Here is a 17,651-nt window from a genome sequence, read left to right on the forward strand (position 1 = left end):
TATTCTACTGGAGCTTTTTATGTATGTTTATTTTATATATATATACTTATTTATAGTTTGAAATCTTACTGTAAACTGTCTTAATAAATAGTACTAATTACACTATTTATTAATGGCTATGCCTGTTTTAATAAAGAGTACCATTTTTGAAGCCAAAACAAAATTAAGTATACATTTTTCGTTTTTTTGTCAGCTGTGGAATATCTCATTGTATGACCCACAAGCAAGATATTGCATTATTTCTTCACCATATCGTAATGTTCTCCAAGGACATAAGCATAAATAAGCCGCAACTGCTAAATGTGGAAATCCAAATCATTGGGTTCATAAGTAAATGATTCTTGTCTTGTGTTTTTAGGTTCCCAGATTGTGGTGAGCTGTATCCTCAGCTGGTGGACCTGAATTTAGCTGGTGATCCTACTGAAGGAGCCTCAGTGGCAGTGCAGAGGGACTATGGCTTTTGGTGTGCCCGAGTTGAAAAATGATCCTGATCTTGGCTATTCCTTTTTGCACATGCGTGATTGTTCACCTCCTTGTCCAAATATGTACTTTAGGAGAGAGAGCTTTCATTTGCTCTGTATTTCATAGGATTGATTTCAATCATTTGCCTCTCTGCCATGTTGTTTACTTTTTTAACTTTTTTGGTTGATGTGATAAAATTCTGTTATCCTGAAAGACCCATTATATTTTATGCCGTCTGCTACATGATGGTGTCATTAATTTTGTTTATTGGGTTTTTGCTTGAGGACCGAGTCGCCTGCAATGCATCCAGCCCTGCACAGTATAAGGCTTCCACAGTGACCCAGGGATCTCATAACAAAGCCTGTACCATGCTTTTTATGGTACTCTACTTTTTTACTATGGCTGGCAGCGTTTGGTGGGTGATTCTTACCATCACGTGGTTCTTGGCAGCTGTGCCAAAGTGGGGTAGTGAAGCTATTGAGAAGAAAGCCTTGCTGTTCCACGCCAGTGCCTGGGGCATCCCTGGAACGCTGACCATCATCCTTTTAGCGATGAATAAAATTGAAGGTGACAATATAAGTGGCGTGTGTTTTGTTGGCCTCTACGATGTTGATGCCTTGAGGTATTTTGTTCTTGCACCCCTCTGCCTGTATGTGGTAGTTGGGGTTTCACTACTTTTAGCCGGCATTATATCCCTAAACAGAGTGCGAATTGAGATTCCATTAGAAAAGGAGAACCAGGATAAACTGGTGAAGTTTATGATCCGGATTGGTGTTTTCAGCACTGTGTATCTCGTACCACTCATGGTTGTAATTGGATGCTACTTTTATGAGCAAGCTTACCGTGGCATCTGGGAAACAATGTGAATACAAGAACGCTGCAGAGAATATCACATTCCATGTCCATATCAGGTAAGGGAAACCTTGTTCTAAATTTCAAAATACTTAACAGTGAAAAAAGCTAATCTTAGCTGTTTTTTTTTTTTTTTTTAACCTCTTCATGAAAAACCTGAACGTTAAAATTTTGAAGTGAAGTTAATGAACAAATTTATTGTAGTAAGAATGTCATACACACGTTTCTGTTAACATCTTCCTTTTAAAAGATCACTCTCTTGAGTCCAAACCATGGGCTTTTAAGCACTTTACTTGTGTTATCACAAAATAGTTGCTTGTTGATTACTTAGAAGTCTGCAGATTTGAGGGGAAGATGTTGATTAAAAGACAATCTGTGGAAATTTTACTGATAGTTAGAACGGGAGTTTTAACAGTTTTGAAAAAAAATTAGAATGCATTTGTACAAAGTTTCATCTTTTAGTTGGTCTTAGTTTTTCTTTCTTGCGTACTGAATATTTTGTGATTTACCTTTTAATTTAAAGAGATCAGATAATCATAGAATTTTATATCTAGAGAGGACCTTAGAGATGGTTTATTCAAGTTCCCTCTGTAATTTAGAGTTCTTAAACATCTATCTCATTTGAGGCTTAGAAATGTTAAGTGACTTGCTCACTTTATTAAAGTACTTATGCATTGTAGATAACTTCTGTTTACTTGTCTCCTTCCCCTAATAGACAGTGAACTCTTTAAACACAATAATATCTTTTTCATATTTTTTCAAAGCATGTTCTATAGGTTAGTAGATGATGGTATTGAGAATGGGAATGTGTAGATTCAGAAGAAAAGACATTTTTAAGAAATGTTCCAGTTTTACTGGAAACAAGGAGTGTGTGATTAGCACATAGTCAATTATCGTAAATACTTGATGACTGAAAATGCCATTTCCTTTTTTATTTTGTGGTATAAATAATTCTACACAAAATTACATTTTAATTATTATAATATATATTATACATAATATATATTATTATTATATATATTATTGTTAAGTACTAGCTACTGGCTTTTAAAAAACAACCTATAATGGAGAGACCAGAAAGAAGAGTAATTGAAATTTTACTACATTTCTTGATAGAATTGCTTATTAAAAACTCTTAGTATGAGTTTTCAGGCCTGAAGCTAAGTAATCAAATTTTGCCTCTAATGGGAGAGAAAAAGATGATTGAATTATATCATGTGCTTCAATGGCATCGTGACTCCAGTATTCTTGCCTGGAAAATCCCATGGACGGAGGAGGCTGCTGGTATGTTGCAGTCCATGAGGTCGCTAAGAGTCGGACACGACTGAGCGACTTCACTTTCACTTTTCACTTTCATGCATTGAGAAGGAAATGGCAACCCACTCCAGTGTTCTTGCCTGGAGAATCCCAGGGATGGGGGAGACTGGTGGGCTGCCATCCATGGGGTCACACAGAGTCGGACACGACTGAAGCGACTTAGCAGCAGCAGCTTCTCCATGTAAGGTTTTAGGATTCCAAATATATATTATCTTAGTACTATAAAAGAAATAATGTTTGGCTCTGAAATAATGACCTGAAAAATACCAGACCTTAAACATGTAAATTAGAGTAGTTGGGACGCCACTATTTTCAAGACATTCCAAAGGATCTTTTAGAATCTTTAGAACCATTTGGAGCTATACAAAAATATGGGTGTGTATTCATTTCTTTACAGTCATAGGTTCTATGAGTGTTTTTTATTTCCAACTTACAGAAATAATGTTGGATTTCCAACATCCTAAAAAGAATAGAAAATGGTATAATAACTAACATAGTTAATAAGCTATAAAGTCTGGGTCAGGAATCCTGGCTTCATATCTAACTCTTATTATTTACTAGTTTTATAGTTTTAGATCAACTTCACCTCTTTCCACTTCAATTCCTCATCTGTAGAATGAGTAATGGAATCTCATAGTGATAAAAGAGTAATCGTGTTAGATAGAAATAGTAGTATAATCTGTCTCCTATGACTGTTTTTAGGCATCTACATGCAGTTAGAAGTGTGCCTTCTGTATAATAAGTGCTCGAATGTTCTGTTACTCATTTTTTCATTTATTGTTGCTTCTGTTAGTGTTATTTACACACACACATACGTACATAAACTTTTTTAAAATCATTCAGTACCAAACTTTAGCAAATGCCATGTTTAAGTTGTTGGGAATATACATGACAGTATGTGTACCACTAACTTGTTCATTTTAACTGCAGTAGAGAGATTTAATGTACAGATATACTTTACTCATTATTTTGCTGATGGACATAGAGTTTCCAAGTGTTTTACTATTGTAATACCTATCTTCCTTGTACATGACCAAGAATGTTCATGGGGTGTATACCCAAAAGTGTAGTCCTGGCATTTTAACATATCGGCATCTTCAACTCAAGTGGTTATTTTAATTTACACTCAGTATAGAGTTGGAATTCCCCGTTTCGCCCCATCTTGGTGTTGCCAGGCTTTTAAGTTTGTCAACCTTTGAAACAATATCTCAAGCCTGTCTTGATTTTTATTTTTATTTCCCCTTATGCCTCGGTGTTTTCATATGTTTATTGGCTGTTTGGGGTTTCTCTTCTGTGATTTGCCTGTTTGTTGCCTTTGTCCACTGCTCTGTCAGGTTATTTGCCTTTTGTTGTTATTCTTGTTTTAATTCTTCTTCAGTTACTTGCATTGCAGATATCTTATCCTGCTTGTCTTTTCACTTTGTGTTTTCTTTGCCTTTTGTGTTTTAAAAAATCCCTCCCTACCTCTGAAAATTATAAAAACGGTCTGTCGTCTTTTTACAGAAGTTTTTAAAATTTGATAAATTCAAGGCTCTAATCTCTTGAAATTCATTTTTATCTATGTTATGAGTAACAATTTTAGTTTTTCATATGAATGGTGCTTTTTGCACCGTTTATCAGATAGCCCATCTGAATAGTAATGCATTGCTGTAATATACAAGTTCCATTTTTAGGCTCTCTTATTTATTGCTCTGTTTGAACAACCTTGTTTCAATCCCACATTTCCTCTACTTTATGCTGCTTCAAAATTATTTTAACTGTTCCTGGCACTGTTCTGTTTGAATTTTAGAATAATTTATTCATGAAAAACAGTTTGTATTTTGTTGAAATTGTTTTAGGTTTTAAATGAATCCAGGGAAAATTTCTGTCTTTGTGATACTGAGTTTTAGTATCTTTTTGTTTCTTTATTTATGTACTCATTAACTTGTTCCTAGGTACCTTACAAATTTTGTTTCAATTGTGAATGAGATCTTTTCTCTGTTACATTTTTCAGTTGGTTATTGCTGGTCTACAAGAATGCCACTGATTTTTATATATTGACCTTATATTGAGCATCCCTGCTGAACTCTTCTGTTAGCTCTAATTGTGTGTAAATTCTCTTATATATTCTTTGTAGAAATCCTGTTGCTGCAAGCAAGGCCAAGTTCATATCTCACATTCCAGTTCTTATGTTTTATTTAAGATTTTTGTGTCTATACTCATGAGAGATATAGACTGTGATATTAATAGTTTTTCTTTTCTTGCCATGTATTTTTCCTTTTTGGTGTCAAGGATGTAATAGCTTCATAAAGTGAGGTCTTTTCCTCCTGTTCTTTGAAACAGTTTTTACAATGAATAGGGACTGTCTGCTCTTTGAAAGAGTCGGTATATCATCCTGTAAAAATCCTCTGTCATGGTATCTTTGAAGTAAAGAGAGAGAAATTTCATCTTTCCAAACTGAAATTCTGCAATTCTCCATTCCTCCCTGTCTCCTGGCCTTTGGCAACCATTGTTCTACTTTATTTCTCTATGAATTTGATTGCTCTGGGTACCTCATATTAATGAAACTCAAACACTAGAATTTTAATATTAGTTTTCATTCAGGATTTTACTTCAGAGGAATTTTATACAGACATGTAAACTGAGCCCTAGAGCTATTGAATTCCTATTTGCAGTGTTATCCATAAGTAATTGAATAAGATTTACTATTACTGAGCATGCCTAGAAGAATGCTTGTCAAGTTTTGATGATAATTCCTAATGAGAGGTTTTTAAAATGTATTAAGCAATGATGTTATCCTTGAGGTAGCCTCCTCAGGTGTCTTGGAGAATGTAATATTTGAATATATGTTCACATGTATATCAGTATGGTTTCTTTGTAGTCATTTCTCATATTAATGAAACTTTCAAACATTTGAAAAATGTTTGAGGTAGTTGATCACATTGTTTCAAAATACCCAGTTGGGTTTAAAGTAAATTGCATATATTTAAGTCCCTGATTTGAAGAAAAGTGGGCTTGTGTAAAGTATTTTAAAATATTTAAAATGAATGTCCTTGCTGAAAACAGGTCACTGCTTGGATTTTAAAATACTTTACACCAACTGTTTTTTGCAAGAACACTTAAAAAATGTGTGTTAAGTAATTCTTGAGAAAGTAATATTTAATGCCTGAAAAGAGTTGGTCATGAAATATAGCTTGAGTTTTCAGAATAATGTATATTTTACAGTTTAAAATTAGTAAAGTTTATTCCTAGAATATATCTCATCTTATGTTTTACTTAAGTAACACTAATTTTCCAGGTACTTAGTTTTAATTTTTTTTTCCTTTTAAAGTATTTCCGTCTATTTATTTAGGGGCTTCTAAGAGGCTCAAAGCATTTTATGAAAGAGTTACACATTTCAAAGTTTGTTGATATTTCTAGAAAGCCATTCACATGTAACATATTTATTAAAAACATGGGGTTTAAAGTCCCGTCTAACACTTTGAGTCTCAGTTTCCTCATATAAAATATAGGGAATAATATGTTAAATACAGTAATATCTACCTCATAGGTGGCTGTGAAGATTAAATGAGAAAATAAGGTTAAGCCTCCTACTAGAATGCCATGCACAAAGAAAAATTTCATTATTCTGCTGTTACAAATACATAATTCCTGAGGTTTAAAAAAGAATTGTTCTTATATTCTGTATTTAGAATCATTGTTTTGTCTTTTAAACATTGATTTTCAAAAGAACATGTTTCCTTTCCTAAAGTTTCCCTCTTCATTTTTTTCTCTTTCATCCATCTAATCCAATGATCTATGTCCCAAGGAATTTTGATACTAGAACCTGTGTTTCAATAATAGAAATGTCTTACCATAATAGAAGCAGCTTAGCTAAGACTGTCAAATTCACATTAAAGCTATTTGTAGAATTAAAAAAAAAATTATTTGTGTAGAAAACAAAAAAACCCATTATTTCTATTTTCAGCCACAGAAAGCAGCCCATCTGTTGTTTATCTAATCTTGATTCAGAAACATACAAAAATAGAATAATAACATATCTAACTTATGATTTTAGCTTCATTTTCTGATAAGAGTGTTTCCCCTTTACCAGACAATACCAAAAGGAATCAGCATTGTTTATGAAAGGACCATAAGGAAATGGGTATGTTTTGCTCTTCCAACATTAATGACAGCAAATAATTCTCTATCAACATATGGTATGTACTACTAATCTTTTTTTTTTTTCCTGCTACTAATCTTTAAAGTGGTAAGTATCCTGCCTGTGACTTCCTAGAACCAAACTGATTTTTCCTCAAAATTGTTCAGTGCTTGTGATAGAGGGAAAGAGGGAGAGTTACTGAAAAAATATTCTAAGTCTCTTATAGGAAAATATTTTGAAATATTATATTTTGGAAGTATAGAATATTAAATTTATTTTAAAAGTATTCATACTATTATGTACAGGCTGTACAATGCTATCAAGGGGCACTTTTGGATAAATACTTTAAAATATACAAGTCATTTTGGCCTATGCTAAACACACTAAATAGCCTAAGCCATGAGTTCCTTTTTAGTCTTAACTGCAGATAGATCTGGTGGTGGTGGTGGTGGTGGTGTTCATTCATTAAGTCGTGTCCGACTCTTTGTGACCCCATGAACTGCAGCATGCCAGGCTTCTCTGTCCTTCACTATCTTCTGATATATACTATCTAGTGTACAAGTGGTTTATACATATTTAGGAAAAAATTCAGTGTTCTTGCCACAGTCTACAGCAGGGCACAGCAAACTTTCTCTGTAAGGTCATATAGTAGATATTTTAGGCTTTGTCAGCCATGTGGTTTTTGTTGCAACAACTCAGCTCTGCTGGTGTAGTGCAAAAGCAGCTATCAGTCAGTTCAGTCACTCAGTTCAGTTCAGTCGAGTCGTTCAGTTATGTCCGATTCTTTGCTACCCCATGAATCGCAGCACGTCAGGCCTCCTTGTCCATCACCAACTCCCAGAGTTCACTCAAACTCACGTCCATCAAGTCGGTGATGCCATCCAACCATCTCATCCTCTGTCGTCCCCTTCTCCTGCCCCCAATCCCTCCCAGCATCAGAGTCTTTTCCAATGAGTCAGCTCTTCACATGAGGTGGCCAAAGTATTGGAGTTTCAGCTTTAGCATCATTCCTTCCAAAGAACACCCAGGACTGATCTCCTTCAGAATGGACTGGTTGGATCTCCTTGCAGTCCAAGGGACTCTCAAGAGTCTTCTCCAACACCACAGTTCAAAAGCATCAATTCTTTGGCGCTCAGCTTTCTTCACAGTCCAACTCTCACATCGATACATGACCACTGGAAAAACCATAGCCTTGACTAGATGGACCTTTGTTGGCAAAGTAATGTCTCTGCTTTTGAATATGCTATCTAGGTTGGACATAACTTTTCTTCCAAGGAGTAAGCGTCTTTTAATTTCATGGCTGCAGTCACCATGTGCAGTGATTTTGGAGCCCAGAAAAATAAAGTCTGACACTGTTTCCACTGGTTCCCCATCTATTTCCCATGAAGTGATGGGACCAGATGCCATTGTCTTCATTTTCTGAATGTTGAGCTTTAAGCCAACTTTTTCACTCTCCTTTTCACTTTCATCAAGAGGCTTTTGAGTTCCTCTTCACTTTCTGCCATAAGGGTGGTGTCATCTGCATATCTGAGGTTATTGATATTTCTCCCAGCAATCTTGATTAGAGAATCTTGGGCTTCTTCCAGCCCAGCATTTCTCATGATGTACTCTGCGTATAAGTTAAAAAAGCAGAGTGACAATATACAGCCTTGTACTCCTTTTCCTATTTGGAACCAGTCTTTTGTTCCATGTCCAGTTCTAACTGTTGCTTCCTGACCTGCATATAGGTTTCTCAAGAGGCAGGTCAGGTGGTCTGGTATACCCATCTCTTTCAGAATTTTCCAGTTTATTGTGATCCACAAAGTCAAAGGCTTTGGCATAGTCAATAAAGTAGAAATAGATGTTTTTCTGGAACTCTCTTGCATTTTCCATGATCTAGCAGATGTTGGCAATTTTATCTCTGGTTCCTCTGCCTTCAGTAGCTCAGTCAGATCCAATTCTTTGCAACCCCATGGACTGCAGCACGCCAGGCTTCCCTGTCCTTCACCAACTCCTGGAGCTTGCTCAAACTCATGTCCATTGGGTCTGTGATGCCATCCAGCCATCTCATCCTCTGTCGTCCCCTTCTCCTCCCGCCTTCAGTCTTTCCCAGCATCACGGTCTTTTCCATTGAGTCAGTTCTTTGCATCAGGTGGCCAAAGTATTGGAGCTTCAGCTTCAGCATCAGTCCTTCCAATGAATATTCAGGACTGATTTCCTTTAGGATTAACTGGTTTGATCTCCAAGGGACTCTCAAGAGTCTTCTCAAACACCACAGTTCAAAAGCATCAATTCCTAAGCTTTCTTTATAGTCCAACTTGCACGCCATACATGACTACAGGAAAAACCATGGCTTTGAGCAGTGACCCCACAAGAGAGTTGACCCAGAGTTGCCTGTGAGTGTCCAGGAGTCTCTGGCAGAGGTGTGGGTCAGCAGTGGCCTGCTGCAGAATAGGGGTGCACTGAGTGTGCCAATGCATATACGAGATCTTTTGAAGGAGGTCTCCATTATCTTCATTCCCTCCACATTGGTTTGGTCTCAGGTGAAATAACAGGGCGGGAACACAGCCCCACCCATCAACAGAAAATTGATTAATATTTACTGAGTATGGTCCCCCAATCGGAACAAGACCCAGTTTCCCCCCCCCCCCCCCAGTCAGTCTTTCCCATCAGGAAACTTCCAGAAGCCTCTTATCCTTATCTATCAGAGGCTGGACATAATGGAAACCACAATCACAGAAAAGCAGGCATAGACAATACATAAACAACTGGAAGTGTTTCAGTAAGACTTTGTTGGCAGTGATATAATTGGGGCAGATTGGCTCTGTAGGTTGTAGTTCGCCATCTTCTGAACTATAGCAAGCATTATTCTCTATCACCTTTGATAATTCTTTTATTACAGTGGTTGGTGACCTATGACACTTTTCTGTCCCATGGAAGTTGTCACTGTTTCATTCTCATTACTGCTTTTGAGGATTATCATTTTACTCTTTCACATTATGGTAGTAAAAGTATTCAATAAAATAAATTCTAGTACATCACTGTAATAAAGATATGCCAATAAATCTTATTTCCAGTTGTCTTTCAAGTCATACCACACCAGTTCAAGGAAAAAGTTGAGTAGTTTATGGGAATAGTAAAATAGAAACAACATAATGTAATAGTCATAGAAGCTTCTAGTTTCTGGTTACTGTGCATCAGGTTCTGTATTCAGTGAATTTATACACATTATCTCCTTTAATTCTCAAAATAGCACAATAGGTTAGATTGTATTCTGCTTTACAAATGAGGAACTGAGTCTTACAATTAAATACAACTTATCTAGATTCTTACAGTAAGTGATAAAGCTAAGGTGTGAATTGTATTTATGATTCCAAAGACTACTAACCACCTGCCTGATTGTGTCGAGTATGAAATCTTCCATTTTATTTTCTCTGCCTGCTTGGCTGCTCAGTCGCTTCAGTTGTGTCTGACTCTTTGCAGCCCCATGGACAGCAGCCTGCCAGGCTCCTCTGTCCATGGGAGTCTTCAGGTAAGAATGCTGGAGTGGGTTGGGGATCTTCCCAAACCAGGGATTGAACCTGGGTCTCCTGCATCTTCTGCATTGCAGGCAGATTCTTTACTGCTGAGCCACTGGGGAAACCCCTCTAGTGAATCACAAATATTTTTTCAGTGATTTTATAAAATGTGTTAAGGTGACACTAGTGGTAAAGAATCCACCTGCAGTCCAGGAGAAGCAAGAGATATGGGTTCAATCCCTGGGTCGGGAAGATTCTCTAGAGGAGGAAATGCCAACTCACTCCAGTATTCTTTCCTAAAAAATTCCACAGACAGAGGAGCCTGACAGGCTACAGTCCATGGGGTGGCAAAGAGTTTGACATGACTACATGCACTGTAGCTGGTTAAGGTCATTGAGTTCATTAATATTGTTAAGTTTGTTAAAGAGCTAAGAAGTTTGTCTTAAAGTAGAGCATTAGGAGAACAAATATGCACAGGTTTCTTCAGACAGTATGACTTCTGACAATATGTCTGAGTAGGAGCATCAGCAAAGTCTGAACCAGTTAAATCTGGAAAGAACTCACTATTTGAGATATCATAGATCTTGCATGATTGAGGGGAGATCTCCAAAGAGTCCCCCACTTCAAAAATTATTATGAATTGGGACCAGACCAATAAGGAGCTAGGGCTCATCAAGCAGGGGATATTAGGTGGATGAGATGGGAAAGGTCACACAAGTGTGGTTGCTATTGGAGAAGGGTGAGCCTTGGGCCAGTTGGTAAATGGAGAAAGGGAGCCAGGAACTCCCTTGCTAGCCTAAATCAGCAGGCCCATAGGCTGAAGTGTTTGCAGGTTAGTTGTGCCTCCTGTCAATCAGCTAGAATAGTACTTTCTTCAGGATTCCCACTAATTGATTCACCAAAGAGCTCAAAATATAAAGCCACCAAACACATGAGAAAACAAGCCACTATGACTGAGTCACAGCATCAAACTTAAAACTGCAGATACTGAAATTGTCAAATACCGAATGATAAAATAGGTAAGTATGTAATGTTAATAGAAATAGGAAATATAGTCACAGGTTACCAATCTACAAGAAATTACTTGAAATAATAGATTTTTTAAAAAATCTAGAAACATAAATTTTGAAATGGAAACTCATTTGATAGAATTCCTGAAATATTTATTATGAAACAGCAATTTAGGCTGCTGTTTGAAGAGAAATTTAATGAACTGGTAGTAGGTGAAAATAAAACTATGCAGAATGCCATAAGAGAGACAAGGAAAATGTGAAAGTGATGTTAAGAGAAATGGAGGGCAGAATAAGAAGGTTGAATAGGAGTATATTGGGTTGGCCAAAAGATGGTATGGGTTTTCTGTATCTGAATGAACTTTTTGGCCTACCCAATAATTAGATTTCCAGGAGGGAGGGAATTGAGAGAATCTAGGAGAGACAATATTAAAAGAGATAATGACTACAGATTTTCCACAACTGCTAAACACGTGAATTCACAGACCAAGGAGGTACTGCATACCACTAGCAGGATAAGTAAAAAGAAATACACACTTCAACGAAACTGCAGAACTCCAAAGAGAGGAGTCATAAAAAACAGTCTCAGAAAAGGGGACAGATCTAAAAAAGACCATCAGTTAGAATGACAGCAGAGTCCTTAACAATAACAAACGCCAGAAAATTATATATTTTAAATGTTGAGAGGAAAAAAATCTTTTCAACCAGAATTTTGTACCATGTAAAACTCTTGTGGGGATGCACAGCCAGATCCCCTTCACAGAAAGACGAGCCTCTCAGCTTCAGGGAGTGGGGTCAGTAGACACCCTTCAGGTGGAGAACTGCCTTATCTGAGGTGGGCCTGCAACCAGCAATTCTTAGGTGGGCCGTTGGCCCAGCATAGGACCCTCTGATGATTCTTATTTGCTCCAGACTCCCTACAAGTTTGGCTGAGGCTTTTCTGAGAAAGCATGGTAGGTCACTTTCTTCTGTCCAATTGTAGATACTGTTCCCGAATAAATATCTCACACCCCAAACTTCATCTCTGCACGTTCTGGAAAACGCCAATTTGTTCTCAAGAATAGAGATGAAATAAAGCCATTTACATATAAACAAAAACTGTGAATTTACCACCAAAAGATTTGTACAAACTTCTAAAGGTTATATTTCAAGAAGAATGAAAATAATCTCATAGATAGTAGGAGATGCAAGAGGAAATGAAGTAAAGTTGTAAACATATATGCAAAGCTAAATAAATGTTTCTATAAAATACCAACAACAGTGTGTACTTTGGGGTTTTAAAAAACATCTAAAGACCTATAGAGAAAAAAATACAAAAAAAAAAAAAATATATATATATAGACCATATATATAATGCTGTTATCAGATGTATTGATGATCTAGGACCCCTGCCAAATGCCTGTCTCCCCATTTTTTTTTTTTTTTTTTTTTTGCTCTTCTCATAGGCCTCTTGTTCTTAAGGGTTTTAAAATTTTTTGATTTTTTTTTTAAATTTACTTTTTTGGATAGGTGATTTGTAATGTTTATAACGTTAAAAATAGTAAACATATATTGAGAAGCATTATTCCTACTCTTGTTTCTCATGTTCTCAGTTTTTGCCCCCTCTCCATATCTACCAGTAATCACCAAATACATCAATAATTTCTTATATGTATTTCCAGAGTTTGTTTTTCCACATGGTTGTTTTGAAAAGTAAGTCATAATTAAAAGAGCCTGTCACACACTAAGATGTCACTAAATTTAGTTCCTTTCTCTCCATAGCCTTCTTGTGACCTTAAGACCCAGAAAGAATAATTGTCCATAATTTTGCTACTGAATATCACAGTTTTTGCTTTATATTTATAAACATAAATTGGAACCATAAAACCATGTTTTGCTAAGCTAAGTCGCTTCAGTCGTGTCCGACTCTGTGTGACCCCATAGATGGCAACCAACCAGGCTCCCCCGTCCCTGGGACTCTCCAGGCAAGAACACTGGAGTGGGTTGCCATTTCCTTCTCCAGTGCATGAAAGTGAAAAGTGAAAGTGAAGTCGATCAGTTGTGTCCGACCCTCAGCGACCCCATGGACTGCAGCCTACTGGGCTCCTCTATCCATGGGATTTTCCAGGCAAGAGTACTGGAGCGGGGTGCCATTGCCTTCTCCGAAACCATGTTTTATGCATGTCATATTCTTAATAAAAAGTTTATGGAGCTTTCCTAGCCTTGACCTAGAACTAATTGAAAAGGCAAAGTATTTTTTAAAGATGTTATTATGATTAATAGAACCTTGTGTGTTTTCTGGAAAGTGATTCTGGTGTTTCAGAATATGATATCATAAAACTATAAAGTTTGGTTGTGCCTATTTTTTCCAAGATGCAAATTGTTTTTTATTTCAAGTATTCTAAAATGTGAGATTAGATTTTTTCTTTTTATGGAGGAGAAGGAAAAAGTGCCTTTATTACTTTGCCAGGCAAAGAGGGAACACAATAGGCTAATCCCCCAAGAACTATGCCCCACTCTCTGGAGATTAGTTTTTTGTTTTTTTGATTGAGGTGTAATTTACATATTACTAGTTTTAGGTATGCAGCATAATGATTTGATATTTGTATATATTGCAAGTGATCACTAATAAATCTACCATCCATCACCATACATAGTTAAAAAGTTTTTTTCTTGTGATAAGAACTTTTAATCATCTCTTAGCAACCTTCAAAACTGTAGCACAGTATTACTAACTACTGACACCAAGCTGTACATTACATTCCTATGCCTTATTTCTTTTATGACTTGAAATATGTACCTTTTGACCACCTTCACCCATTTTATCCATTGTCCTACCTTTGCCTCTGGCAACCACCAGTCTGTTCTCTTCATAAGTTTGGTGGGTTTTTTGAGGTGGGTGGGTTTTTTTTTTTTTTTTTAAGATTCTATATACAAATGAGATCATAAGGTATTTGCTTTTCTCTGACTTAATTTCCCTTAGCACAAACCTCCAGAGTCAATCCATATTGTCACAAAATGGCAAAATGACATCTTTTATGGGTGAATAGTATTCCATTGTATATGTATACCACATTTTCTTTATCTGTTCAGCCATCAGTGGACACTTAGGTTGATTCCATCTCTTGGCTGTTTTGACTCATGCTGCAGTGAACATGAGGTACGAATATCTTTTCAAGTTTGTGTTTTTGTTTTCTTAAAATAAATACCCCAAAGTGGAATTGGTTGGCCATCAGTTCAGTTCAGTTACTCAGTCGTGTCCGACTCTTTGCTACCCCATGAATTGCAGTACGCCACGCCTCCCTATCCATCACCAATTCCCGGAGTTCACCCAAACTCATGTTCATCAAGTCGGTGATGCCATCCAGCCATCTCATCCTCTGTCGTCCCCTTCTGCCACCAATCCCTCCCAGCATCAGAGTCTTTTCCAGTGAGTCAACTCTTCACATGAGGTGGCCAAAGTATTGAAGTTTCAGCTTTAGCATCAGTCCTTCCAGAGAACACCCAGGACTGATCTCCTTTAGAGTGGACTGGTTGGATCTCCTTGCAGTCCAAGGGACTCTCAAGAGTCTTCTCCAACACCACAGTTCAAAAGCATCAATTCTTCGGCGCTCAGCTTTCTTCACAGTCCAACTCCCACATCCATACATGACCACTGGAAAAACCATAGCCTTGACCAGATGGACCTTCGCTGGCAAAGTAATGTCTCTGCTTTTGAATATGCTATCTAGGTTGGTCATAACTTTTCTTCCAAGGAGTAAGCGTCTTTTAATTTCATGGCTGCAATCACCATCTGCAGTGATTTTGGAGCCCCCAAAAATAAAGTCTGACACTGTTTCCACTGTTTCCCCATCTATTTCCCATGAAATGACATGGTGGTTCTATTTTTTATTATTTGAGGAATCTCCATACTGTTTTTCCACAGTGGCTACACCACTCTTCATTCCCACCAGCAGTGCACAATGGTTCACTTTTCCCCACATTCTCACCAATGCTTGTTATTGCTTATCTTTTTGGTAATAGCCATTCTGTCAGTTGTGAGGTGATACTGTGTTTGTGTTTCCCTGAAGATTAGAGATACTGAGCACCTTTTCATGTATGTGTTGACCATCTGTGTGTCTTCTTTGGAAAAATGTCTGTTCATAACTTTTGCCCATGTTTTAATTGGATTTTTGGGTTTTTAATTGAAATTGTATGAGTTCTTTATATCTTTTGAAAATAACTCCTTAACATATATATGATTCACAAATATTTTCTTCCAGTCAGTTAGTTGCCTTTTTATTGGGTTGATGGTTTCCTTTGCTGTGTAGAAGCTTTTTAGTTTGATGTAATCCCACTTGTTTATTTTTACTTTTGTTACCTTTACTTTTTGTATCCAAAAATTTTTTTTTAAATCATTATTAAGACTGATGTGAAGGAGTTTGCTATTTGTTTTCTTCTGGGTATTCAAGTCTTTAATCCATTTTGAATTAATTTTTGTATATGATGATCCCGTTTCATTCTTTAACACGTGGTTGTCCAATTTTTCCAACATAATCTATTGAAAAGACTGCTCTTTCCCTATTGTGTATTCTTGGCTCTTTTATCAGAAATTAATTGACCATGTATGCATGGGTTTATTTTTGGACTCTGTTCTGTTCCATTGTCTTTTTCTGTGCTACTGTCATGTTGTTTGGTTATGATAGCCTTGTAATATAGTTTGAAATCAAGGAGCATGAATGATACCTCCAGCTTTGTTCTTTTTTCTCAAGATTGCTTTGGCTATTTGTATCTCTTTTGGTTCCATGTAAATTTTAGGATTTGTCCTATTTCTGTGAAAATTGCTGTTGGAATTTTGGTAACAGTGCAAAGGATCTGTAGATTGCTTTGGATAGTACAGACATTTTAACAGTATTGATTTTTCCAGTCTTTAAGAATAGAATATATTTCCATTTATTTGTCTTCAGTTTTTTTCCACTAATGCCTTATTTTCTTATTGTAAATCATGAGATTATAGGACAGTTTTGTGGAGTTTCCAAGAATTCATTTCTGAACATAGTCTTCCCTCTAACATAGTCTTTCCATAGTTTTTTCAGGGCTGAGGAAGTTGATCTATTATTGTAATGCTTAGGAAAGTCTAAGCTATGTTTTCTGTTTCATTATTCTATACTTAATAACAAGCTAATTTAAATTTTTTCCTGGTTAATTTTCAGTTCATATTTAGAAGAGAGAATGGAAATTTTCAAAATTATTTACCTTCAATTTGATTTGTTTTGAGAAAATTGCAGTTTATTACTTTAATCCAAAAAAGAAAGATTATGCTTTTCACGTGATGAATAAGTATTATTATACTATGAATTCCAATTAATAATTCTTTATGTACATCAAGATTAAGTATAAATTCTGCAGAGTTTTAAATTATTTGTTTCCCAGTTATTGTATCCATTATTGTAAAGTATATATGTATAGAATACTGTTTTATTTTCTAGCTATTTCTAGTTCATATGATTAAAGTGACATAAAAGTGATCTCCACACTATAATTAGGATGAAAGTTCAAGATGTTGTCCTTTGCTTAATCAAATGTAACATCTGAAGAAGTAATATTTTCTATTTCCTGATGTCATCAAAGCAAAGTAATAGAATTGAGGTAATTATTATTTTTGTTTTCATTTTAACTTCTTGAGTGAACTTTGGCTTTAAGCCATTTACTTACCTAATTTGTGAGTTTTCCATGAGGTTCATTAAATAATAGGCACAGTATATCCAGATGTCATAATAAATCTTTGTGATGTTGATATTCTGTGAATGTTAACACTCTGAGAATGTGAGCTCTGTGCCAGTCAGTTTCCTTCCTAATCAGGCATGCTCTCCTTTATTTCCCTCGGTTTACTGAAACCATTTTCTCATCTTTTTCCCTGGCTAGTCTTTCACTTGGAAGTTGTCTATTTTTTAGATAATGGGATAAAAATTTATTATTTAACCATTAAATTTTATCTTTTATTTATCTAAAAGTTGACATCACCCACAGTTTACAGCAGTCACTGGTAAAGTCAATTAGGATCTAAATTAAATTTCCTCATTGCCATTAGCCATTCTTGAATTTAGAAGACAACATTCTTTTAAAGTAGTCTCAGTGCTTGGAAAAGAAAATGAGATTATTTGCAAAATATCAGTAGGGTGGAGTTTGTATTTTGTCATTTCTCTATTGATTGAAGGAAAACTTGGGAATTGAAATCCCAGCTTACTATACCTTTTTTTACTGGGTACAAACAAATTGGTGGTCCAATAATGGGAGAAGGTAAACTTAGAATAAAAGGAAGATGGATTGATAGATACAGATCTGGTTAAACAGTGAATTACTAGTTAGTTTTCTATTTACCCTACCTAGTGATGCTTTAATTTCAAAACTACTGCCTCTCTGAAAGTAGCAAGG

The 17,651-nt window shown here is 36.1% G+C and overlaps 1 protein-coding gene across 1 annotated transcript in view; it reads left to right on the plus strand.

Moving 5' to 3' along the window:
* Window positions 1-228: 228 nt before the first annotated feature.
* Window positions 229-17,651, plus strand: part of LOC102273339 (frizzled-3) — a 52,213-nt gene continuing 34,790 nt past the window's right edge. Inside the window, 2 exon segments of the mRNA XM_070371012.1 lie at window positions 229-556; window positions 559-1,373. Of these exon segments, the coding sequence (XP_070227113.1) occupies window positions 454-556; window positions 559-1,373 (918 nt within the window). The 5' untranslated portion in view covers window positions 229-453.

The sequence above is a fragment of the Bos mutus genome, chromosome 5 (genome assembly GCF_027580195.1).
Source record: "Bos mutus isolate GX-2022 chromosome 5, NWIPB_WYAK_1.1, whole genome shotgun sequence".
NCBI lineage: Eukaryota > Metazoa > Chordata > Mammalia > Artiodactyla > Bovidae > Bos > Bos mutus.